General features: G+C 34.4%; 1 protein-coding gene across 1 annotated transcript; it reads right to left on the bottom strand.

Annotated features, from left to right (window-relative positions):
- Positions 1-23: 23 nt before the first annotated feature.
- LOC133835533 (uncharacterized) lies at positions 24-26,686 on the bottom strand. Its single transcript, XM_062265517.1, has 5 exons — positions 26,569-26,686; positions 24,599-24,823; positions 2,961-3,104; positions 445-608; positions 24-377 (listed from the first exon to the last, which is right to left on the bottom strand). Exons 2-5 carry the CDS (start codon positions 24,660-24,662, stop codon positions 90-92), a joined length of 660 nt encoding a protein of 219 aa, XP_062121501.1. The 5' UTR covers positions 24,663-24,823; positions 26,569-26,686; the 3' UTR covers positions 24-89.
- Positions 26,687-27,359: the final 673 nt, after the last annotated feature.

Raw genomic sequence — 27,359 nt, 5'->3', positions numbered from 1 at the left:
TCGATTTTAGTTTGCTTTCAAAGTTTTCGTTTTTTTTTTTTGTTTTGTTTACAATTTGCAATTGCAATTTTTAGCTTTTGTGGCATTTTTTATACCTGAGGTTCATCGATGTCGCGCACCTCGTTGTCCCTGGTCTGCTTCTCCAGAGGTTCACGACGATCCTCATCGGATTCATCGAGTTCGCTGCGCTTGGGAGGCGCCGAAGTAACCGGGGAAGCGGAATTCGCCGGCTTGAAATCGCCATTGTCATGGGTGATGCCCTCGACAACCTCTTCGCCACTCTCCAAGGGACGCACATTCACCAGACGCACCTTGAAGTGACTGTTCTCATCGCCATAGACGGTCTCATTGATCTCCAATCGGTGACCATCGACAACCTTTAAAGAAGGTTGGCAATAACTTAAGTCTAAGACTTTAACTTCGGGTTTTTTCTTTAACCTTTACCTTAACTGTGGATGTTGTGTTGCCATTCTTGGGATCCACCGGATTCAGATTGCTCAATCCGAAGCGCAGTGGGAAGCCGGCAGCAAAACCATCATCGCCGGAGCCAGACTCCTCCGAGTCAAGAGTCACGGGCCAAAGACGAGTGCGCAGACGACGGAAAATGTCTAGCAAATAAAAAAAAGGTGAAGAAAATAAAGAAATAGTATTTCGTATTTTTTGCGGTATAATTTCACGCCAAGACAAACTAGAATGTTAATAGAAAGGGCCACAAATTGAATTCAAGGTGAGAGTTTGGGGCATGCGACAGTTGCAGCAGCAACTCTGGGAATTGGCGCAGGTGTTGCAAAGTGGCAAGTCTCGACTCAACTCGACTCAACTCGACTCGACTCGACTCGATGCCGGATGCCAATGTTGTCAGCTTCTCTGCCCTCTCTTTGCTGTGCTTTGTTGATGCCGCCAGACGCTAGACGCCTTTTGCCTTGCTAATGCGTTTTTCTGTTTAAAATCCTTAATCCGTAAACGTACTAAAAAGCGTTTTGCTGTGTCGCCAAACGTCTGCTTGCAGCCACCTAATCCTCTTGCCCCCCATCCCCATCCCCTAAACAATACATTTGCTGCACTCTTTTGCATTGGTCTCATTTGGCTGCTTTTTCTACCCATATTCGTCTTCAGTTTCAACCTTGTCATAAATACTTGACCGCATTGTTTTAACCCCTCCCCTCTTCTAGCATGTTGCAATTCATTTGCTTGTTGCATTCTAATGAGTTTACGAGTGCCACAAATACTTGACATCATTGTGCCACATTGTGCTGCCCTTTGAACTTTCGTCAAGGGTACTTTTCAATTCTTGCAGTTGCCAGTTCCATATTTTTGTTGCCTTCATCTGCTTTGGGACAACTTTAATGCTTCATTTGTAATGCCAATTTGACATAGAATAACAGGTCTGCATGCTTTAGGCTTTTAATGCACTTTGAAATACTCTTGTAAATATTATAGCAGATTTTTAAATAAGTTGAATTTAAATTGCAATTTCCCGGAAATATCTATTCCAATATCAAAACAATATTCTACATTATTAGTATAATATAAAAAAACGTCTAAAATCAATATTAAAAATTTTCAATCAAGATTATATTATGTCACAATTTAACCAGGAGGATTTATTCTTAAATCAAGATCAAAATTCTAAAAAAATTCTATAATCGTAAACCTCAAGATAATTATCTTGTTTCAAAAATAGAAAAATCTCAAGATTGAAGCAAGTTTTTAATTAATGATGAAACGGTCTAAAATTTAGATTGCTTAAATTAAAACAAACAAAATAGATTTATGTGTGTTTTTTAACATAGTTTTTACATATATGAATTTAGGTATCATTGATCCTAAAATTCTTATTTCGATATTTTTTTAAGATCGAACAAATTAAAATAAATCTTAATTAATGCAGATTTGCAATCTACTTTTCAACCTAGATTTTTTCATTGTGTAAATCTGAAATCCCTTTAATCCTATATCAAATTTGATATACTAATAATAATTATTTGTTTCCAAAGTGATTAATAACTTTTTAGAAGATTTTCTAAAGATATCTATGCTTACATTTACACATAAATAAAAAACTGAAAAACTGAATTTATATTTGATCTACAATCGAATAAAATAGTTAAAAATCTTTCTTCTTTATAGAGCATATTCACATTCTATCATATTCCTCTCTAGACAATGTATGAAAGCTGCAAACATAATGAAAGTTTTCCACTGTTGTTGTTGTTGCTGTTGGTGTTGTTGTTCTTGAGTTGTTATCTTTGCCAGGAAGCTAAAGCTGAAGCTAAATAAAAGTTTCCATGCATATAAAGCGAGGCATTGGCTTAAGAACTTTTACAGCGTATTAGTTAGCAAAAGATTTATGAAGTTTTTGCGTCGCCACAACTCTCGAATCTCTCTCCATCTCTCTTCCCCCAACTGCTTATCGCTGTCTGCATCTCATCTTTATGCTCATCTTAGTTAAGAAGCATTTTAGAAATGCTAAAGCTAACCGAAGCGCAAAAACTTTTCACTTTTAATGGTCATCAGAGTTTGACCCTGCATATATCAATTGTAAATATAGAAATTCCATGGCAGGAAAAAAAAAAAACTTTTCTTTCTCTCGCCACAACATTTTTGACATAATATTTTGATAAATTGTTTACACACAGTTTTTTGTTGGCTCAAACACTCGGTAACTTTGTTGCTCACTCGCAAAGTTGGTGAAAAATCTCAAACAAAAAGTATGTTCACTAATTGGTTGGGATATACGAAATGTACTTTACTGATATATCTGAAGGCTTCTCGTGTCATGTAATAACCATAATAAATGAAATGTGCATTAAATGCATTCGTTCTTTTTTCTCATCCTCTTCCATTCTTTCTGCGCTTTGTAATTACGCGTAAAGCAACACACAATTGTAATTAAATGCATCACGTGGCAGCCACAGCCACAGACACAGATGCAATCAGAGTCGACTCTGTCTACTCACCATCAAAGGAGTTCAAGAAGTTAACGGCCGATGGACTTGGCTGCAGGAATGGAGTGGCATCGGCGCCCGTATCGATGACGCCCTTAAAGTCACGGAAATCCGTGTCCGGTATCACCTCAGCATCATCCTGCGGACTTGAACGTGCTGAAAATACAGAAAGAAAGAACATTTGTATACAAATATTATTCATAATTATCATTAAAAGCAGAGCTTAAAATGCCAACTGAAGCATTGGCCACAAATTGGCTGTGAAAAGTGCGTGAAATAAGCCAAATCAGCAATCCCAAGGAAAAACCTGCTTGAATCCTGCAAAACTGAAACCACAAAACTGCTGACGTCTTTTAGCCACTTCTTTCCTCTCTTCCCCTTTCCCCCCGTTTGCTAATCATTTATGCGCCTCATTAGCGCTTATTAGACTTTTCATTTTGCATAATTTCCTGCGTGGAAATTCTCTATTTATATGGCGGCAAGTTTATTGCCCTTTTCACAGCTGACCTTCAGCTACGTCTTAGCCAAATGCTGATGGAAGTTGTTCTTGAAATAATTCTGAATTATTACCAGTTGTGACTGCCGACTTAATGTTGCTGATTTTATAATTTAAATACACTTATTTTAGTAAAAACATTGTGAAATTTATAGTTAAGTAGCTGGCTTTTAATGAAATTTATTCGGTTGAAATAATAGGAAATGTAAATTCACAAAGTTTTGTCTGTATTAGTTTAGAAAGAGTTTTGAAACTGATTGCACTGTTTGTTTAGAACATTTTGCATGCGAGCAAACACATTTCATGAAAATACAGTATATATATATTTTGAATCCGTAATCTAGAGTATTTGTTCTTTCAGCTAATAAACTATTTCATTCTTCTTTAGCTGACACTTTTTCTATATCTTTAAGTCATTCAATTTAAGGTCACCTTAAGATTCCTAGCAGCTGTTACAGCTACCCTTCAAGTGCATATCTCAATTACGTTTACTTTCATCATTTAATCATTAAAAATGAAATTGTACTAACAAGAAATTGTGACATAACCGCAGCAGATTGAAAACCGCTTCAACTAACTGGGCCAAGGCTCGATTAAAAGCCATTACCAGCGAACCTTCCTTCACTAACACACACAACAAGCGCAACTTTAGTGCACAAATAAACAACAACAAGTGGAGGGATGGACAGAGAGATAGAGAGAGAGAGAAGAGCAGACAACAAGCTGCAGGCTGGTTGCCTAGATGGATGAATGTGTCGCTTCCCTCCTTCACCCCGTTGGGTAAATGTTGTAGTTCATAAATCTCAGCAGCTGAGACTGACAGCATACAACAAGTGGCAGGAAAAAAGAATCATACTCAACTAACGATGTTAAAAATAAGTCAAGCCAAGTCTCGACTTGACTTGGAATGAAATGCGAAATGTGGGGGAAAATAGTGTCAGCAAAGTTTTTTCATGTTGCGAAAAATGCGTACGCAAAAAAAAAAAACAAAACGTAAGGTGACACCTAAGGGTGCGTTTCGGCCCCCTCCTCATATCATCATGGCGTATATTTTTCACCCCATTTTTTTTAAGCCGATTTATGAGAAATACACGCGGCACTCGCAATATGTTTGGTTTACGAAAAAAAAGGAAAATATTGTACAACAAAAAAAAGCAGAACTGTCGTCTCCGCTATGCGAATGTATGACTGAGGGGTCGACTGCGGCGATCAAACATAAAGTGGAGCAGTTCTGCAGAAAGAGAGAGAGAGGGAGAGAGAAAGGGAGAGAGAGTAAAAACAAAGTGGACGGGGTCGCATATGAATGTCATTTACAAGTGCAAATATTTACCTTTTGTGGCACACACTCACTCGAAAGTGGGCTACCAGCTGGCAAATATGCAACGTGTATATTTATATATGTATATTCGCATATGCGCAGCAAATAGTACAAGTGATAAATCTGTTGGAAGTGGACGACTACCAAATGAGCTACCATTTATTTGCAGCCTGAATTCTTTGTGAAATCAAGCTCAAATTTATAAGACTTACAGCTTACATTTACAAAAATATATAGCTGCAAAATCTATAGAGTTTCTCTTTAAACCAACCATTATAACGAGATTTACGCAAAATATAACTATAATAACTCTGCATTTAAAATACGTATGATATTCATTTTAAGCTTGCTAACATATTTTACATCTATTAAAAATTTAAAATGTTATTTGCTTAAATATCTTCTAGTTGAGCTTGGGATTAACATTTTTTAGTTTCTTACTACAATTTTGAATGTACACAAATATATATTTTTTAATTTCTTAGTAAAATCATGCTGAAACTTTTAAGATTTACATCTTACATTTAAAAGTGTACATAACTGCAAGATTTATTACATTCGTTTTCAAAACATACTATTATAACGTCAATTTAGAAATATATAACTGTAGTAACTCAGCTATTAAACAACATATAATAATAATTTTTAGCACGCTGCCTTATTTCGTATATTATTGAATTTTAAGATATCATTCTCTTAAATATTTTTAAATTTAGTTTTAAAACTAACATCTGAAACAAGTAGAACCGAAAGTTTACAGTCTAAGTCTTGTGACTCTTCTCCAAAGAGTATTCTTTATAACCAACTAACTGAACTTGACTTTTAATCAGTACAAAAAAAAACATAAAAACTTCCCAACAAACTATCTTGGCTGCAACTTTTCACTCTCTCAGCGAATGCATCGCTTAAGTCATACGCCATTCATTTCGCACAGCTAAAGCTGATCAAAAAGTCAGCTAGACTGTTGCATATAATATTTCATGGCTTTACCTTGCATACCTTGAGGGTGGTGGGGGGGGTTGAGAGGACGATTGTTGCTGCTGTTTGCTGGTGTCATGGCAGATTGCGCAAACCAAATTGAAACGTGTTTGAGAGTGCCAAGAATTTTATGAAAATGAAAATGTGCAGCTACAGAAAAGTACACACAATATGCTATAGGGTTAAGCCCCTCTCCCTCCCCCTCTTCCTATCGCTCCCTCACCCAACTTACTTTAAACCCATTCAGGGGAACGATAATATAAAAAAAGATGGTGGAGAAAGCGTTATTAATCATGCGAATGCTATGGAAAACAGCAGTAGCCCGTAATGAAAACATCTACATGGCATATTCATTAATTTTCCAATAATTAAGCCCAACCCGGGCGAAAGTGAGGTGAAAAATAGAGGAGGGTACAGGCAGTGTTCGTTGGTTTCGGCTCATTGTTCCGCTGCCTGAATTATGAAATTAATAAAAGCAGTTGGCAGTTTTTGGCTTTTGTGTGTATGTGTGTGTAATGAACATTTTCCGCAGCGCGCGGCGCTTTTGTTCTAAACACAACGAATTTGTTGCTAATTATGTAAGGTTAACTGTATGTTGGGGCCAAAAAAGTGGGCGTTGCCACTCCCTCTCCCTCTGGGGCCTGTTGCTTATGCTTCCTTCTGGCCATTTTGCTTCTGTTTGCTTCTTTTTCTTTTTTTTTTTTTTTTTTGTGCTGAAGCACCACAAAAATAAAATCACTTGGCCTGCGTTTTATGGCGCTAATTGCCAGCAGGCAACCAGGGACGCCCAGTTAAGATTGACGCCATTCAGCCCTGGGTGGGCACAGACTGCGTCAATTAATTAACATAATTGTACAATTTTGCATAATTTAGTATGATGCGATTGTTGTTTTTTCAACGTCTTGACTTTGGGGCTAAAATTTCCAGAGCCGAAATAATAATTGCGGAGGCTTATTTAAAGTCCAAATTACTTTGGAAATATTTTGCACTTAAAGTTGAAAAACCCACGACCTTTTATAATAATATTTTTCATAAAATAACAAATCTAAATGATTTGTTTCTGTGTTTAATTAAATCGTTAAAAAATTGAAATGATTTTCAAAACAAATAAACTGAAACTAAAAGCCTAAAAAGATTTATTTGTTGATGTGTATGTGTTAATTGAATAGTTTCAAAAATGTTAACTAATTATAAAATACAACATTAAATATTTTAATACTTTAATTTACATTTTTAGACCATACAAAATGGAGTTAAACGCAAATAAACTAAAACAAATAATCTTAAAAGATTTATTTTTTGATGTTGTGTTTAATTGACCAAATTGAAAATAAATAAATGAAATAAAAACGAATATTTTAATACTTCATTTTACATTTTTCGACCATAACTCATTTTATTTACTTATGAAATGCTTACAATTTATTAATGTTTGCTGTTTAAGTGCTTGGTTTCCAACAATTTTAATACATATAATATTTTAATAGACTAGAACTCGCTCTATTTACCTTTATTTGCTTTTAAGAAATTTACAATTTATTAATATTTGCTAATTACATTCTTTACATTTTCAAATACCTGCAAAAATCACAAGAAAAATATACTTTTTTTTTAAGCTTATGTAAGGCTTACGAAAATTTCCATTACTTAATCTAAACCGCATAATTTCTCCTCCAAGTTTCTTTATTTCAGCTCTTTTAACTTTCTACAACAAAAAAAGTGCTTTCAAAACGATTTCGCTGAAACATTTAGCAACTTGTAGGTAGACAGGGATTTGAGAGATTTACATATCCAACTAACCAACTAACCAACTAACTAACTGCAGCTGCAACTCCACAGCAGCAATTCCTCACTCAACTGCAATCATAATTACTTGGCAACTTGTGGCAGCCTAAGTCTCAGTCAGCAAGCGATCCCCTTTGGGGAAAGGATGCGAGGACTGTGCCTCGTGCCTCGTGCTGCTGTTGCAACAACTATTGTGGCAACTTTTTTACATTAACCAAAGTGCGCGCTATTAAAAATTCATTAATCGCACGCAACTGAAAAGCAAAACACCTCATAAAACCAGTTTAAATGCGGGAACTCGACTTAAAAAATACCCTGAATAATAAAACGAACATTTCAAATTAAACACTAAACAAAAAAAGCATTTCTTGCTTGTCTCTTAAAGTTTAATCTTTAATCTAATTCTTTCTTACATCTTTAAGTATTTTAGGAAGTACATAAATTAATTTTAAATTAAAAAACAGTTATTATATCGAAGACTTATTTAAAAAGCAAATCTAAAAGACTATTCTCAAACTTTTAAATTTAATTTTAAATTAGAAATCATTTCTATATCGAAGAATTGCTTAAAAAAAAAGTATACTTAAAATACTATTTCCCAGTTTTGGTATTTATTTTATGATTGATATCCATTTATGACTTTTAAAACACTTCTATAAAATAGAAGCACCCCTCTCGATACTTTTCCAATCACAGGGTATACAGACAAAACTGTAAAAAAAAACTCGCTGGAAAAGTTTAATTGATTTGCGCGCAAAATGGCAAAATAATTGATAGATAGAAGCGCGAACCAGCATTTAATGAGAGTTTTGCCCGCAGAGAAAGTTGCCAATATTTACATTTTGTAATAATTTCTGGCCAACAACAAGCAACAGAAAAAATATGTATGTTTAATAGTTATTAATTAGAAAAGTTTTGGCAAGCAGCTGAAATTGTAGATGGAGCTCTGTTGCACACACAAAATGAAAATTGATTCTCATTTTAATGAAATTTAAAATTAAAATTGTGTGTGCTCGCGGATTGAATTGCATTTTGCACACACAAAAAAAAACAAAAAAACCGCACAAAAAAAAAGAAGAGAAATGTATAACATTGATGAGGATGTTGACGAGTTGCCACAACGCACATATTTCATGCAATTTTTAGCAATTGCTTCAAAGTAATTGGAAAACACATGCATCAAATGGGATTGCAGTTAGAGATGGGGAAAAACGATTTAAATGATATAGATTTCCAAAAAAAAAATCTATATGCAAATATAATAAATGACAATATTATTCGTTTTTTATTTAATAATTTCTGTTTTTCGTTTCCTTAGCAAAAAAGTGTTCTTTAATCGAAATCAGAGGTTAATATTTTCAGCAATTTGTACTATCGAATTCCGAACAAATCGTGAATCGAGTCACGCATTTATTTCTAGTTATAAAAGATTATTTAAAGATAATCAGATATTATTTGTTTTCACTCCATAATTTTTCTGTTTCTTGTTTCTTTAGCAAAAAATTAATCTTCATTCGAAATCAGAGATTGAGAGAGATATTTTTAGCAATTTTTCCTACGCATTTAAAGTAAAATTCCAGTCAAGTCGTGAGTAAAGTCAGGTATTTATTTCTAGTTATAAAAGATTATTTAAAAAATTAAAAAAGTTTTACAATAAAATTTGAATATAAAGATTTATTTTAATTTTATAATATTCTTGTTATTTTTTTACTTCAGCAAACAATTTTTCTTTAATAGAATTCAGAGATTGGTGATATTTTTAGCAATTTGAACTATCGCATATACAGTAAAATCAATCAAGTCGTGATTCATGTTACGCATTCATATAAAAGATTATTTAAAAAAGATTTACAAACAAGTTTCTATATAAAGATATTTTTTTGTTTTCATTTTGTAAAATTCTTTTTTATTCTTTTAGCAACAAATTGTTTTTTTTTTATCGAAATCAGAGAATGATTAAATTTGTACTATCGCATATAAAGTAATTTCAATCAAGTCGTGAGTCGTGAGTCGTGTCACGCATTCATTGCTAGCTATGAGCGCTAGCAAGCATATTGAATTCGCTGGATATTGATAATTTTAGACAGCTGGCGGACACATAAATTCAAATGGATCTCGTCTCGTTTCGTCTCGTCTCGTCTCTCGAAGAACCAGCGAGGCGGCAGCAACCGACACTTTTGGCCAGCATTTTAATTACCATTTTTGGGCCTGACATTGCCAACAAGGGCCAAACATAACGAACGCATTTCCACATTTTGTGCAGCCATTTGCCAAACAAAACGCAACGAGATTGAGCGCACAAAGCCAGACACTCGTTCAATGGCAGACAGACAAACATGTTCACTCACACATAGACAGACACACACACACACACACACACACACTATCGCACTCTTCTGCAGATGTATCAAATATAACGAATTATGGCCATGACGTGTAACCATAGCAGTTTGTAATTATCGGGCGCATATTTATTTGCTCAACGACTTTGGGCCACACAAATGCCAAATTATTTGCACTGCACACATAGACAAGCTATGTATATGTGTGTATGAGTGTGTGTGCGAGTGTATGTGTGTGTGAACATGCTCTGTATAATGTCTAGTTCGAATTTTTGCTTCTGTTATTTGAGTGATTTACGGTCGAGCACTGAGAAAAGTAATTTAAAAATGTGACTCGACTCGATGATAACCTTTAAACCATAAACGTTTTTAAATATATTCTTTAACATATATATGTAGTGTGAAAATTAACTTTTTGGAGTGAGTCAACGATCTTTATGAAATTTTCCAAATTTAGCATGTTAGTGCAAATACAACGAAATTAAAGTTTTATACCTTGAATCTAGTTATCAAAATAATCATTGTGAAGAAAAATTAAATTCCAAGTGAAAATATAAATTTTCTATTTCTTCTTGAACTTTATAAACTTCTCAAGCCTCTTGACTTTTAATAGTTAAGATATTATTTCTCAGAAAATGTTATATCTAGTTATAAAGAATAACTGTGAAGAAGAAATAAATTATATTTATATTTTTTCATGCATCATAATTTGTTAAACTTCACAAGCTTCTCAAGTCTCTTTGCACATAATAGTTTATGTTAGATAATATTTCTCAGAAATATAAGGCGATGAAGAATATGAACAAAAATATAATTTAATTAAAATTTAAACATCTTAATTTATATAGGCCCCACTTAAATCTCTTCAATATTTTATTGATTAAATTTTCCTATAAATCTTTTTAAAGTATATTTTCACAATCGAATTTATTCTTAATTATTAGCTGAATTATAATGGACTTCTTCATTACTTCATTTTAGTGCAGGGTATATTTTATTTATTTATATTTTCCATGAAATTATAGTGCCATATAGTACACATATTTAATTGTTGTGCTATTAGTAATCACAGTGTTGTTGACTGTACTCTGTATCAGTGTCTCTTTGTGGATGTCTGTTGTCAATTATCAACGTCATCATCGCATGCTCCATTACACCCTAACGAATTGTGGAGTCTCTTTCTCTCTTTGGCTTTGGCTTTGGCTTTGACTAGCGGCAAGTGTTTCTCTTTCATACAGCGTGTCAGGGTCTCTTTCACACCGCTGCCAATCAGTCGGCAGCTCGATAGCCACAAAGCTTGATGTCGAGATGATGATGATGATGAGGAGAGGAGCAGGTGAAGCAGTAGGCGGCGATTTCCCTACTCTACTCCCTTTCCCGCATTTTCATAGACTCTCGCGCCGATAACTGGCGAACTACGCCGCAACCTCTAATAGGCAACGCATCCGCCACAGAAACCCGGGACAGTGACCAGACTCAGATGTTGTTGTTGTTGTGCCTTTGCTGTGCGTGACATTAATCAAGCCTAGGCCAAAGTCCCACATGCCACTGCCACCTGCAACATCATCATCATCGTCATGTGCAGCTCTTTGGGGTGGCCGAAAAATCATTGTAGACATTTGTAATTAGAATTGATAGCAAAGCAGTGCGGCAAGGGGCGCAGATTGGCAGCCAAGTGAAAGGGGTGAAAGAGGGGTGAGGGGTGAGGGAAGAACGAATCAAGTAACCCCATGACAATGCAAATGCCTCGTTGCTGAGGCTCTACTGTGGCTGCTGTCGTTAAACAAGTTTCCTACTGCAGCACGTCCATCATTTGTTAAAAGTTCTCTTCGTTTTTTTTTGGGGTGACAGAGACGGAGGGCGGGGTGTAGAAATGCGAGCTAACAAAATATCAGCACACGTCAATTGAATGGCATTTCACTTGGAGTATGACAGCTAACTGTGCTTCAGGCACTTTCACTCGATGAATGCGAGACAGCATTCGAGAGCGAGCTGCCAGGAATTGTGGGCCTCGACTTGGGCCTCGCTTCGCCGCCCCTCGCCTCGCCTCGCCTCCCCTCGACTTTAGTTTCACTTTCGGCTCAAATGCTGTTGACATTTGTCCAGGCACACACACACACACACAGACACTCACACTCACACACATGTCATGCCATGACAAGTGCAACTTGTGTGGGTGAGACATCAAACTAATTTTCCTGCTGTTTAGCAGTTTTTGGACGTGACACAAAAGTCCGCACTTGCCATCAGCCAAAACACGACCCTTTGTCCATCTTGAACAACATTTGCTTCTAGCCACACACTCTCATTGCCTTTCAACTGATTTGAAATCATTTTAACCCAAATTGCATACAATCGAGTTTGCCAGGCTGTCAACTAGCCGCCATACGAAAGAGAGGCAACTCAAAAGATAAACCTCCTTATCTCTATCGCGTTCTCTTCCTTCTTTTGCAGATATGTTATTGAAATTGAAAGTGTGCATAATGGAATTTTCTATTAGCCTATGAATGGAGCTTTAGGCTTTAAAGTAATGGTAATTATTGAAGAAGAAAAAACAAAAACTGAATTCAGCCGAATTCAAATGGTCAAAAAAAATGTTGATGATAATATCAAAGAGAATAATGTGAAACGAGTAAGAAAACTACAGTCGAGTGTGCTAGACTGTAAGATACCCGTTACCCATTTTAAATAAAAGCAAAAATGTAAAAACTATATCACATGTTTGGTATATTGATATATTACTACATTCCAAATATACCATAGAGTTCAAAATATACCAGATTGGCAGACAAAGCTACTAAGATAATAATAATTGGGCATTTTTTCTCATACAAACAAGTAAGAAAGCTACAGTCGAGTGTGCTTTACTGTAGAATACCCGTTATCCATTTTAAATAAAATCAAAAATGTTAAAATGTTTGGTATATTGATATATTATTACATTCCAAATATACCAAACAGTTCAAAATATACTAGATTGGCAGACAAAGCTACTGAAACCCGTAATAATTAGGCGTTTTTTCTCAAGAAACTTTTTATCTGAATGCAACCAAATTTTCAAGAACTACAAATTAGGTATAGAATAAGGTTTTTCCATTTATAAATTTAGCATAATTATATATAAGATTACAGTTTAAGAAAATAATCTAATTTCTGTATTTAATACTTGAATAGCATAATTCATAACTCAATAATATCATAATTGAATTGTAGTTTGAAAATGAAGTCACGTATGTATTTATTAAACTAATCTAAATACATCCCAAAGTGTAACATCAGTTTTGAATATCATAATTAAAATATAGTCCGTAATTTAAATCTTGCTTTAATGTATACAAAAAAAATCGACAGTTGCAACACACTTTTTCCAATTAACACAAAATGCAATTGGCAAAAAATATGAACGCTTGCAAATGGAACTTAATCCATAAGCCAGCTTCATTAACCGCATAATTATGAGCTGCGACCAGCAAATTTGCTGGCCACAAATAAGGACAGGTTTTAACTACGTGCTCGCTGCCAATAAGGAAATTGTGGCCAACAAATTTACCGCTAAATCAAAAATAATAAAAAAGGGGGAAACACAAAAAACTAAAATAAAATGTAATTCAATTAATTTGTGTGTTGTGTTTTGTTTCTTTATTTTTTTTTTGGGTCGCTGGGTCAGGTGCGAGTGGAAGTAACTTAAGTCAGGTGTGTGTGTGTGTGTGTGTGTGTGTGTGTGTGTGTGTTGGCTTCATTTTTCACTTGGCATTCACTCAGTCATTCATTACATTCATTCATTCATTTATTCATTCATTCGCCGCGGAGCCACTTCATTTGCATTTTGGCAAAACAACGCGAAATCAACAGCAACAAACAAAATACAAAAAAACAAAAAAAAAGGAAAACAAAATAAAAACCTTGCCCCGTTGTAACCCCCATTTTGAATTTGCGTGTTTTTATTTTCTTCTTGTTGTTGCACATTGATGTAGTTGTTGTAGTTGTTGTTGTTGCACGTTTGGAGTTGCTGCCCGTTTTGTTGCCAAATGTGACAATCGTGTCACGTACGCAATGTTCTGGAAGATTGAACGTTACGTTTGTCGCGTTTAACGTCATCATCGCATGCTCCATTACACCCTAACGAATTGTGGAGTCTCTTTCTCTCTTTGGCTTTGGCTTTGGCTTTGACTAGCGGCAAGTGTTTCTCTTTCATACAGCGTGTCAGGGTCTCTTTCACACCGCTGCCAATCAGTCGGCAGCTCGATAGCCACAAAGCTTGATGTCGAGATGATGATGATGATGAGGAGAGGAGCAGGTGAAGCAGTAGGCGGCGATTTCCCTACTCTACTCCCTTTCCCGCATTTTCATAGACTCTCGCGCCGATAACTGGCGAACTACGCCGCAACCTCTAATAGGCAACGCATCCGCCACAGAAACCCGGGACAGTGACCAGACTCAGATGTTGTTGTTGTTGTGCCTTTGCTGTGCGTGACATTAATCAAGCCTAGGCCAAAGTCCCACATGCCACTGCCACCTGCAACATCATCATCATCGTCATGTGCAGCTCTTTGGGGTGGCCGAAAAATCATTGTAGACATTTGTAATTAGAATTGATAGCAAAGCAGTGCGGCAAGGGGCGCAGATTGGCAGCCAAGTGAAAGGGGTGAAAGAGGGGTGAGGGGTGAGGGAAGAACGAATCAAGTAACCCCATGACAATGCAAATGCCTCGTTGCTGAGGCTCTACTGTGGCTGCTGTCGTTAAACAAGTTTCCTACTGCAGCACGTCCATCATTTGTTAAAAGTTCTCTTCGTTTTTTTTTGGGGGGGGGGGGGTGACAGAGACGGAGGGCGGGGTGTAGAAATGCGAGCTAACAAAATATCAGCACACGTCAATTGAATGGCATTTCACTTGGAGTATGACAGCTAACTGTGCTTCAGGCACTTTCACTCGATGAATGCGAGACAGCATTCGAGAGCGAGCTGCCAGGAATTGTGGGCCTCGACTTGGGCCTCGCTTCGCCGCCCCTCGCCTCGCCTCGCCTCCCCTCGACTTTAGTTTCACTTTCGGCTCAAATGCTGTTGACATTTGTCCAGGCACACACACACACACACAGACACTCACACTCACACACATGTCATGCCATGACAAGTGCAACTTGTGTGGGTGAGACATCAAACTAATTTTCCTGCTGTTTAGCAGTTTTTGGACGTGACACAAAAGTCCGCACTTGCCATCAGCCAAAACACGACCCTTTGTCCATCTTGAACAACATTTGCTTCTAGCCACACACTCTCATTGCCTTTCAACTGATTTGAAATCATTTTAACCCAAATTGCATACAATCGAGTTTGCCAGGCTGTCAACTAGCCGCCATACGAAAGAGAGGCAACTCAAAAGATAAACCTCCTTATCTCTATCGCGTTCTCTTCCTTTTTTGCAGATATGTTATTGAAATTGAAAGTGTGCATAATGGAATTTTCTATTAGCCTATGAATGGAGCTTTAGGCTTTAAAGTAATGGTAATTATTGAAGAAGAAAAAAACAAAAAACTGAATTCAGCCGAATTCAAATGGTCAAAAAAAATGTTGATGATAATATCAAAGAGAATAATGTGAAACGAGTAAGAAAACTACAGTCGAGTGTGCTAGACTGTAAGATACCGTTACCCATTTTAAATAAAAGCAAAAATGTAAAAACTATATCACATGTTTGGTATATTGATATATTACTACATTCCAAATATACCATAGAGTTCAAAATATACCAGATTGGCAGACAAAGCTACTAAGATAATAATAATTGGGCATTTTTTCTCATACAAACAAGTAAGAAAGCTACAGTCGAGTGTGCTTTACTGTAGAATACCCGTTATCCATTTTAAATAAAATCAAAAATGTTAAAATGTTTGGTATATTGATATATTATTACATTCCAAATATACCAAACAGTTCAAAATATACTAGATTGGCAGACAAAGCTACTGAAACCCGTAATAATTAGGCGTTTTTTCTCAAGAAACTTTTTATCTGAATGCAACCAAATTTTCAAGAACTACAAATTAGGTATAGAATAAGGTTTTTCCATTTATAAATTTAGCATAATTATATATAAGATTACAGTTTAAGAAAATAATCTAATTTCTGTATTTAATACTTGAATAGCATAATTCATAACTCAATAATATCATAATTGAATTGTAGTTTGAAAATGAAGTCACGTATGTATTTATTAAACTAATCTAAATACATCCCAAAGTGTAACATCAGTTTTGAATATCATAATTAAAATATAGTCCGTAATTTAAATCTTGCTTTAATGTATACAAAAAAAATCGACAGTTGCAACACACTTTTTCCAATTAACACAAAATGCAATTGGCAAAAAAATATGAACGCTTGCAAATGGAACTTAATCCATAAGCCAGCTTCATTAACCGCATAATTATGAGCTGCGACCAGCAAATTTGCTGGCCACAAATAAGGACAGGTTTTAACTACGTGCTCGCTGCCAATAAGGAAATTGTGGCCAACAAATTTACCGCTAAATCAAAAATAATAAAAAAGGGGGAAACACAAAAAACTAAAATAAAATGTAATTCAATTAATTTGTGTGTTGTGTTTTGTTTCTTTATTTTTTTTTTGGGTCGCTGGGTCAGGTGCGAGTGGAAGTAACTTAAGTCAGGTGTGTGTGTGTGTGTGTGTGTGTGTGTGTGTGTGTGTTGGCTTCATTTTTCACTTGGCATTCACTCAGTCATTCATTACATTCATTCATTCATTTATTCATTCATTCGCCGCGGAGCCACTTCATTTGCATTTTGGCAAAACAACGCGAAATCAACAGCAACAAACAAAATACAAAAAAAAAAAAGGAAAACAAAATAAAAACCTTGCCCCGTTGTAACCCCCATTTTGAATTTGCGTGTTTTTATTTTCTTCTTGTTGTTGCACATTGATGTAGTTGTTGTAGTTGTTGTTGTTGCACGTTTGGAGTTGCTGCCCGTTTTGTTGCCAAATGTGACAATCGTGTCACGTACGCAATGTTCTGGAAGATTGAACGTTACGTTTGTCGCGTTTAAAATGAGTTTTTTTCCTCTGAATTTGATTTTGATTGTTTGGTCCCGGATATGGGTCCCGACACCCTCCTCCTGGCGACACCCTCCCCCTGCCACATCCTCGACCACCCCCGCGCAATTTGGCTGCTGTGATTTGTCGCCATCGTCAATCGCCACATGCAGCAAATTATTTGGCATCAGCAAAAAGTAACAAATTTTTTTGTTCTTTTTAATTTTAGGCTGAATGTTCACAACGATTTTTACCAGCCAATATTCCCGACTCCGGCATTCATTACGCCTCCCCCTTCCCTAAGTCTCCCCCCGCCCTCCTCTTTTTCTTCATCGTTTTTTCAACTGTCGGTGCGTGCGAAAACTTTTAAAATATTTTTTGCTGTGATTTGTGATTTTTGTTTGCTGCTTGCCACAGGTGCAACGTCCATGTGTATTGAGGAGGAGTCACACAGCTTTCACTTGTCTGACTTTTGAGCCCATCAATTGAGATTGCAGCTAGTGCATAAATTCTTTAAAGTGTTGTGTATTTTTAATCATTATTTGTTCATATTTAAAATTGTAATATAAAACTTAAATTGTGGAGATCATTTTTATTAAGTGGCTACAGGTTTTTATTATTTTTTTATTTTAAGTAAAATGTTTTCTAATCACCATTTATTATAGAAAGAGAATTACAGAGTTAAAATTGTCAGACTTTTGTCATCACATTTTGGTTCGTCAAACCTAAGGTTAGTATTTTTAGTTCATATTTATTCATTTTAAAAATTCGAACTTGTCAGGATTAATTTTGCTCATTTCCTGTTGACTTTTACAAAGTGTTTTAAAAATTTATATATTTTAAATTAAATATTTTCATTTAAATACTTATTAACAAAATGTAAATATAGAGTTATACCTAATTTTCTAAGTTCCTATTGTTCATTATAATTACATTTTGTGTCATCAATTTTCATTTAGTGTTATTATGTATTTAATTTTTATTTATTTACTTAAAATATTATAATCAGGATTGTACTTGTATAAATTATTTTTTACCGCTTTGTGTCAATAACTTTTACATGTTTTAAGTATCTAATAAAGTTCCTACTTATTATTTTCATAATATTCATTCAATTTAAATATTTAATATGGCTCTTTGAAATCAGTTTTAATGGTTTTTATAATAAGCCAGATATTTTGTAATATACATAAATTTATACTAAATTTAAATATAAGCTTCAACTTTTTTGAATATTTTTCAATAAGTTCCTATTGTTCTTGACACCACTTGTAAATATTAAAAAAAAAAATCAAATTTTTTCAAATAACACATATTGATAAGTATCTAAATCAAAAATAGTTGTTCCCATTTTTAAATATGAACACCATTTAGTTTATCAAAATTTAAATATAAGGTTAAACTTTTTTGAATATTTTTCCATAAGTTCCTATTGTTTTTGGCACCACTTTTAAATATTTTTAAAATAATTCAAATATTTTCAAATATGTAATTCTTAATAAAGTTTTATATTACACCTTTTGAATTATATTCATATTGATAAGTACCTAATTCACCATTTAGTTTATCAGCTATAATACTTGGCTTAAATTAGTTAACAAGCTTCAATTTGCAATCACCAAAGTCGCATTCTCCAGAAATTGCAAGCAATGCAAAATTGCACAAATGCCAGTGGAATATTTTCGGTTGGTTTTCGAAGGCATGATTTATGAGCACTAAACGCAGAGCTTAATGTTAATCAATGTGCGTAAGTGAGGCTGACAGAGAAGATGTAAAATTGGTTGATGGCTGGATGATAATTGCACACGTTTTGTAAAATGCAAATGTATTGTGACAGATGCTAATAGATAAAGCCAGAAATTGAGAGTAGCTGCTGCACAAATGCATTATATATGTACATACATATATGCATCTCTATATGGATGTCAGTATGTTTATTTGGTTGGCAGCAAAAACCGCAAATTGCCATTAACGAAAATCTAATCATAACCGGAAATTAATTTGACAGGAATCTCATTAAATTTACAGCCTCTCTCTCTATTGTAATTCAAGGACGGGCAACGTCAGCTGCAGCAAGGACTTCACTTTATGGAGCTCCCCCTTTCCTCTTCGCTCCAACGTTGTCTCCTCTTCAACCCTTTTGGCAATCATTTAAATCTGCACGCGTTGACATTGCAATGACTATTTGAGTAATACTCAGCATTTTCATTATAATACACAATTATTCGCATATATCTAAAATGCATGCGCCTGTACAGTGTGTGCTCCGTATGATCAACTGCAGCTGTGCAGTCGCTGCTCACTCGTAATTTATATGTGATTTCGGGTATTGCGCCATGCGTGGCTGAGCATTAGGCGCTTGCACATTTTGCACAGCACATAAATTAGCATAAAGAGCAGGTCAGCGTGGAGAGTGGAGACTGAAGAGTGGAGAGTGAGGCACACTCTCTCTCTTTGGGGATGCCTCGCAGCGAGTACGTGACATTGAAACCAGCCAAGTGAAGAATGGGAGAGAGAGAGAGAAGTGGGAATAGCTGAAGCTGCATTGGTGCAGCTTTTGAATGCCAGACAGTTTTGTAATTTACAATAATTCTGCTTTAAAGCGTCGCCCTTTGCCCCGTTTACAGGGTGACTCATCAAGAGAGAGAGTGGAGAAGAGGGGAACAAAGCTTTTCGTGACAGCTGACAATTGTCAAATGTGTGTTTCTGTATTTTAATAGCAGGAAATTGCAGCTGATAAGGCAATCAGCTAACGAAATTGTTTATCAATTTCAGAAAATGGCAACAACATTTCAACAGAGAGCAAAAATTGTCAACAAAATTTAAAAGTTCAACCTTTAAACTATTTGTTTATTTATTTTTAACACTTCCAATTAACTCTTACAAAATATAGGATCCACATTTACTTTTACAACTTTCAAATATAACACTTATAACTATTCTATTGTAATTATTTATTATTAAAACTAAATTTTGAAAATAAATTATAAAAATATAATAAGTTTTTTTTTTGTTTTACAAAATAAACCCAAAAATAAATTTCAGCTGCTGTTACAGCTTTTTATTAATTAAAGCATAAATTCTTAATTTTGCTACTGTCTAATAATATCAATGGCAACAATGTAAAAAAATCGTTATACCGATATTATATAAATTATAAAAGTCAAACTACAACTTCCATTTTAATTTGCCTTTCTAAGAAATCGGAAATTTAAAAAAAAATATATATATATATAAAAGAAAAACCAAAAGTTCAATTTCAATATGCCCTTCTAAGTAAAAAATCTAAAAGTTTTATTTAAATCTCGTAAATTACATTCTGGAGAAATGTTTTAACTTTTTCACAGTTCATTAACAAATTGTAAATTATCGGATTAAAAATTCATACTTGATTTATAGATTGGAAAAGCTGTTTATAATGAGTGCACTAAAAAAAAGTATATTTTTAGTAATGAATTTTCCACATTTGCATTGAATGCAATGAGTGTGTATAATCATTAAAGAATAAACTCTCAATTAACCGAGCGTTAACTGGAAATTTCTACGTTAATGCATGTCACGACAAGCAACGAATAGAACAACTTATTTTCCGACTATTATTGTTTCGCATTTCAAGCAGAAAATCAACAACGCTCGCTCACGAGAAAACAAATTCAATAGAGATCTATTTAGCGTAGGCGATTAATCATTCGACCCAAAACAGTTGTTGCAACAATAATGAATAACAACGGCGCACTTGTAGAGATTTTTTTCAATATTTGAATAATTCATTTGAATACATTTTTTTATAACTAAAACAATTTGAATAAAAAACGCTTTATAAAAAAAAAAGAATACTACAAAAAAGCAGCGCTTTAAATTGTTATTTAAATGATAAGCGGCTTAAGGTATATTCCAGAAATTCCCTTGAATGTACAGTGAAGACACTTGTCAAAGAACAACAAGGTAACATTAAGTTGGACTAAAATTCAATACAAATTTTATAATTGAAGATAAATGAAGTTAAGTTTGTTCCAACTCTTATATTTGAATTAATCAATTAATCCCCCAAAATGTTCACTTTAGCTAAGCAACACTGTAACTCAATCAAGCGACCAAGCGCAATGTCCGCTCAGCCAACGAAAACAATCAGTTTTAATTGTTAAAAAAAAATGTACAATGAAAAAAAAAATAAAAACAAATTAAAGTGACTATAAAAAATAGTAATAATAATTACACAAAAACACAAACACACACACATATGTATGTAAGTGTAAGTTTTAGTGGCAGAATGCATATTCAGTTTACATTTATTCTTCAATTGCATTGTTGATAAACTCTGTCAATGTTTATTAATGCCATTCAGACTTTGATTTTGCGACTGTGCCCATTTAATTGGCCACCAGTGTGGGCAACTTGTTTTCAGTTGAATCACTCAAAGTGACAGAAGATAATCCTCAGTTGAGAAGATAATAAAAAGAGTCAACAATTAAACATTTATCTCCCAGCTGGGGGTTAAAAGTTCTACGGGTATTTAAAATAGTCAGCAGAAACGTAAATTAAAAGCGAGAACTTTAAGTGGGAATAATACAGTATCGTTTTTTTTTTTTAAATAACTTATTCGTTTTTAATGAGACTTTATGCTTATAACTCAAAGTATTTTAGTATTTTGTCTCTCAGCGTTAACCTAATTAAATATCTCTCGACCGAAAAGCTGTTGTCATAAATCTCTGATGCAATTACTATAAATAATTATTGCAACTAATAACTTTTCTATATTTACAATACTGACAAAAAGTGTCATCCTACGTGTTGAACAATTCGAAAACTCAGCCTCAAACTAATTGGCCGCAATTCGTAGAAAATATGAAATATATTTACGGTCAGACAATTGGCAAAAACAATAAATATAAATGTGATGAATACTAAACAAATTGCGACACATTCAAAATAAATAAAGTGCAGGCAATAATGTAAATACTAAAATTCATAATATAATTATAAACCGATTTATTATTTATTGTCAAGTGGCGGCAACCAATTTTTTAGTTAAAAATACTTTCATGATTTATATGCATTTCATTGCAACAATTTGTCCAACATGCAGTTGCAATTTGTTCACTCCCCCTCCGCTCCCCTCTTATTCTATATATGTATATTTCCATGGAAGAGGCCTTAAACACGAATTATGACCACAATTAACCCAATTGCAATGGCCCTGGCAGTTGTTTGTTGGCAGTGGACGTTGCTCATAAAGTGAAATGCCATAAATGTGTTGTCAAAAACAGGGAAGCGCGAAAAGAAATTGCTTAAGAAAGAATTTCGCTGGCAATCTCGAGACCAATTGCAGTCGACAAATTGCAACAACATCAAACCAGAATCAGGCCAACATAAATAAGAAAATAAAATGAATGCAGCACAAGAACAAAAAAATAATAATAATAATAAAAAGAAATTGCATTTCACCAGAATTGAGTTCGTTAAACTGACGAATGTTTTCTTCTCTTTTTTTATTTTTGGGCAAACATGCAAAAATTATTATTCCAGCCTCAAGTTGATCTTTAATCTAATCAAAGATCAAGAAAACAACTTGATTTCAAAGAAATATTTGTTAGTTCACTTCTTTAGTATTGCTTTATATGATTCTAAATTTATTTCTAAAAAGCTATCAACATATGCAAAGATTCTTTATATTCATATGTACTATAGACTCACAGACTCTTGAATTTTCAGAGTAAAAAAGTAGCTAAAATTTGAATTGATATTCAGTGCTTAAGATAAGGTTTAGCTTCACATGGTTTTGGAATTGATATTCCAAATCGCAAAATAAGATCATTAAAACTAAAGTATTTTCAAACAAATCAGATGCTTTCGCAATGCAAAATAATAAATGTATAGTTGATCTTTAATCTAATCAAAGATCAAGGAAACAGCTTGAGTTGTAAATAAATGTTCGTTAGTTCACTTTTTTTATTTAGTATTGTTTTCTATGATTCAACATTCTATTTTAATATAAAATTAATTGGTAAGATTCTTAATATTCACATTTACTATTGAGTCACCGATTTATGAATATTCAGTTTATGATCCATAAAAAAAAGCAGCTGACTTTTTACTTAATACTGATATTAAAATAAGATTTAGCTTCATATTTTTTGAAGTTAATATTCCAAGCCATAAAATATAATAATATCATTAAAAGTAATAATATAATATCATTAACAATAATTGTTGATGAAAAACAAAATATTTTCAAACAAATCAGACATTTTCTTATTACAATATAATAATTGTTGATAGCACATTTATATTGTGTAATATTTATAACCTTTCCAGACACAAAACTCGCCGTTTATTTTGCTAGACAACATTCAACTTGTTATCAGCAATCAGAACCGGTTATTCCCAGAATAAATCTTTAATCTTATATATAGAATATATAAACAAATCGTATAATATTTGCAATTCATATATATTTCTTTGTCAGGGACTGAATATATTGTTTGTTCTCTATCAATTTAGCTACCCAATGCAAAATATTAAAGCAACGTTTAGAAAAAAAAAAAGTAAATGATAAAAAAAAAGTCTGGTTTGTCCAACGGAATTATGCATAAAATTTGCATATTTCTCTGGTAAATGATTTGACTGCTGCAAATTTGACAACTTCAAGTGGCAGTGGCAGCTGCTCTCCCCCCCTCCCCCTCCCCTCTCAGTTGTATATCTCTCCCCCGCTGTCTGTTGACTGCACCCAATTCAGCGTCTTCAACTTCAGCTGCTGCAATTTATGCATTCAAGTGGCAGCCAAAGGCAGGCAACAGCATCAACGACAACGATGATGAGGCAACAGAGCAACAGCGACAGCAACAGCGTTGTATCTTGTATCTGGCATCTCGACAGTATCTGCAGGATGCATTTTGCAGTTTGCTGATTGTCAAGTGCGTGCGCTCGACAATCCTGTTTCCCTCTCTCTTCTCTCTTCTGTTCTCTTCTGTTGTTATCAAAAGCGGGCATCATTATGCCGCACAAATTACAAACACAATGTGAAGTTCTTTTTTATGTTCCGTCTCTATTTTTTTTATTTTAGGTTTCAGCTTTATCAATTTGCATTGTTGATGCGACGGTTCAAAAGGTGCTCGACATCAGTGACATTATTAATTTGAAATTCCAAAGATCATTAAGCACTAGGAAATGTTTTTACTCTTTGTTTTACATATTTATTTATTTCATTCGATTTCTGAGTAAACCACTTGAAACTTGTTTTAGCAGAATCAACAGTTGAGTGATTTTTAATTTTAGCGATCCTCAGTAAAGATTTAAAGAGAAACTTTTATTATAAGAAAAATGATTAAATTTTACATTTAAAATACAATATTGTTTATGATTGAATATTAAGTCAAATTTTTCTATAAAATAAAGAATAAATCGTAGTCAATCACTGTCACTTTTTCTGCCGAGAGAACTTGAAGCTTATTGCGCATTGCATTACAGGGAAATTCCCCAGCGATCTATCTCATTTATCATCTAAAAGTTGAGTGTTGATAACATAGATGCGCTTAAATACAAAACAATCATCTATCAAAGGCTTTACTTGCTATGTCGGCTTGAATTCTTAGAAAATCATATGCGTCACTAGCTAATCAAATCGAATTATAATGCATACCAACTAAATTCCATTCGAACTGTGGTTAAATCGATTTAAGAAACTCACCTGGCAGCGTGAAAACGCCGTTTGCAGCCAACGCGATCAGGAGAACAGCAAAAAGCAGCTTCATCTTATTTCACAAACACTGTTTTCTTTTAGGTTTTGAAATGTATATTTGTGTTGAACAAAGATTCAAAAATATTTATTTAGAATAGACACAAAACACTTGCGGCAATTCGTTTGATTCGTTATGGGGCAACCGGCAAAAGTTTCCGATTCTCAGTTTCTGTTCTGTATCGTGAGACAAACAATAGTCAAATGCGCTTAAATGCTTTGAGGAAGCGGCAAATAAACAGCGAACAGTAACAGCAACAGCAAAATCACTGAGTAAAAAGCCAACTAAAAACAAAAACAAGCTGAGCAACAGATTGAGCGATAGTTGAATGCGAGAATATGCAAGAGAATGGGGCGAGCGTCACTCTCATCATCATCATGCTCAATTAGTTGAAGACCTGCTGAGTGAGGTTGCTATAAATAAATGACAAGTCTGTATTGAATATAAACCAGGGGAGAGATTGACATTACACACACACACACACACAAAACATAAGCTGAGCTATGATATACCCTTAAAGCAGTAAGAGTAAAAAAGATAGAGAGAGAGAGAACGAACTAGACACGTTTTGTCTGGACGCCAGTGTAAGGCAATGAACGGCGGCATATGCGGCGAATGCGCAATTTTTTTGCTGCTCGTATTAGTTTTGTGCCCCTTTTTGCCTCGCTCATTTGCGGGTTAATCAATTGTCATTTATGCTTCGTTAGCTGCACGTTTTATTCGCTGTTTTGTTTTGGTTTTGCTTTTGCTTTTGCTTTTGAGTGTTAGCCTCAATTGTCGCAGCAAGGAATTATGTCAATTTGTTGATGGCTAAATAATCAGTTGTTGTTGCTGTTGTTGTTGTTGTTGTAGCTGTTGTTGTTATTTTTGCATGAGTGACTTGCGAGTTCAAGGTCATCATTTTGTTTTCAATCTAATTAAATGTGCTGCTTATTAAATTTTGTTTGCAACATTTTAATTAATTGAATCTTTATAGGCATCTGATTTTTAAGTACACTCCCAGCTTGGACTTTGCCAATTTCCAGCTAAATTGACTATAGAGATCGCTATCCCTGATTACACACTATTCTCTGTATTATAATTAATCGCTTTCGTTAACTTTTAGAGTTCAGTTTCCAGCTTGCATAAATAGTTCCACGTAATTTCTAACGTAATAAAGAAAAATGTTTTGAAAAACGCTTTTCTTGGGTATGTAATTAACTGTTGCTTATGATTAAATGATTTCGATAGATCACGATTCAAATCACGATTTAGTAATACTGATAAATTAGTAATTAACTTTACTGGTATAATTTTAACGCAGAGTTTGTAAATACTCGTTGCTCAATTTATAATTCTGTATTCTGAAAAATTTACAGATTTATTTATTTTATATAATTTAGTTTTTGTTATATGTAAATTGATTATTTATTTCTTTTAAGCATCTTTCACATTTGATAATAATTCATGCTACCCTTCACATATTTGAAATATATTTTCTGCTAATTTTACATTGGTGTATTTTTAAATGTTTCAAAACTGAATTTCACCATTTAAATTGCATCACTTATTATTTGTTTTAATTTTTAAAATTTTCTATGTGGGGATTGTATTTTGTAATATTTTGTTATTTTTATGTTTTAATTCTTATAGAAATAATAATTTAATTCTGTACAGAATATTGGTTAAAAATACATTTCTGCATTTATGTATGATATTTAATAACTTGTTTGTTTATGGCCACACGCGCGCTATCGCCATCGTTTATTATTATAAACATTTGTTGTTTACTTTAATATTAAATTTTCACTTTCACGAATAAACTTGAGAATTTCATGGCAATAGACTAAACATACGTATGTTTATTTATTGTGTTCATCAAAGATCAAGCGGATATGGTAAAAGCATTAAAACACAAGAAAATTTGCAAATCTCTTTTTACGCTTATTTTCGCAGCAGTCGTCGTTGTTGTTGTTGCTTTGTTGATTTGTTGTTGCTTGCGCGATCGCTCAGGTCGCGTCTGTCGGCTTATGTGTTAAATTTCGGACTAACCGTTGCGTACAAAATTTGGCGTCATTTATACCAAGGCACGCAGCTCCTCACACACATGCAAACACACGCACACAGCTGCGCACACAAAGAACAGCAGAACAGCAACAAGTGAGTGCGAGCGAGCGAGCATGATCTGTTGTGCGACGCAGAGAGCGAGAGAGAGTTGCTTAAAGAATGGCGACGAATGCAACGGCACGACAAATGCGTATGATGGGGAGAGGTAGGCAGGAATTGGGTAGCACTGGAATTAAAAAGTGAATGTCTATCCCTTGACCAAGGCTTTGGTAGTCACATTTCCAATTACGCATGCAAAGCAGATCGCCAAAGTCGACGCACGCCAAGCAAAAACGTTCGCAGTGTGCCAAATGAAGAAGCAAAGCAACGTATCGAACAACTGGAATCTAGTCCAACATTCCAGTTGAGTATCTGATTGGAAGTCACCCTAGCAAACTATTCTTGAGGGCAGAACAAAAGCTGAGCTTGCCTTTAACTATACTCTTTTTTTGTATTGTTTTGTTCTTTGGGAATAGCAATCATAGTATTGACAGCGATCTCTTCCATTTCACATTCAGCTCATGCTTCACACATGTTAATGCGTGCGTGTTTGTGTGTGTGTAGCCGCCAACCGGATTCTCATTTAACTGCACTTTGTTGTGCTTTATTTTGTACCGGTTCAACTCG

The sequence above is a fragment of the Drosophila sulfurigaster genome, chromosome 2L, assembly GCF_023558435.1.
Source record: "Drosophila sulfurigaster albostrigata strain 15112-1811.04 chromosome 2L, ASM2355843v2, whole genome shotgun sequence".
Classification (NCBI taxonomy): domain Eukaryota; kingdom Metazoa; phylum Arthropoda; class Insecta; order Diptera; family Drosophilidae; genus Drosophila; species Drosophila sulfurigaster.
The sequence above is the reverse complement of the archived record's forward strand: the minus strand, read 5'-3'. Positions and strand labels throughout refer to the sequence as shown.

Coding starts and splice junctions, on each gene's coding strand:
- LOC133835533 (XM_062265517.1), bottom strand. CDS start 24,662: ATGAAGCTGCTTTTTGCTGTTCTCCTGATCGCGTTGGCTGCAAACGGC. Junction 3,105..24,598: donor CGGCGTTTTCACGCTGCCAG/GTGAGTTTCTTA, acceptor CTGTATTTTCAG/CACGTTCAAGTCCGCAGGAT. Junction 609..2,960: donor CTTCTTGAACTCCTTTGATG/GTGAGTAGACAG, acceptor TTTATTTGCTAG/ACATTTTCCGTCGTCTGCGC.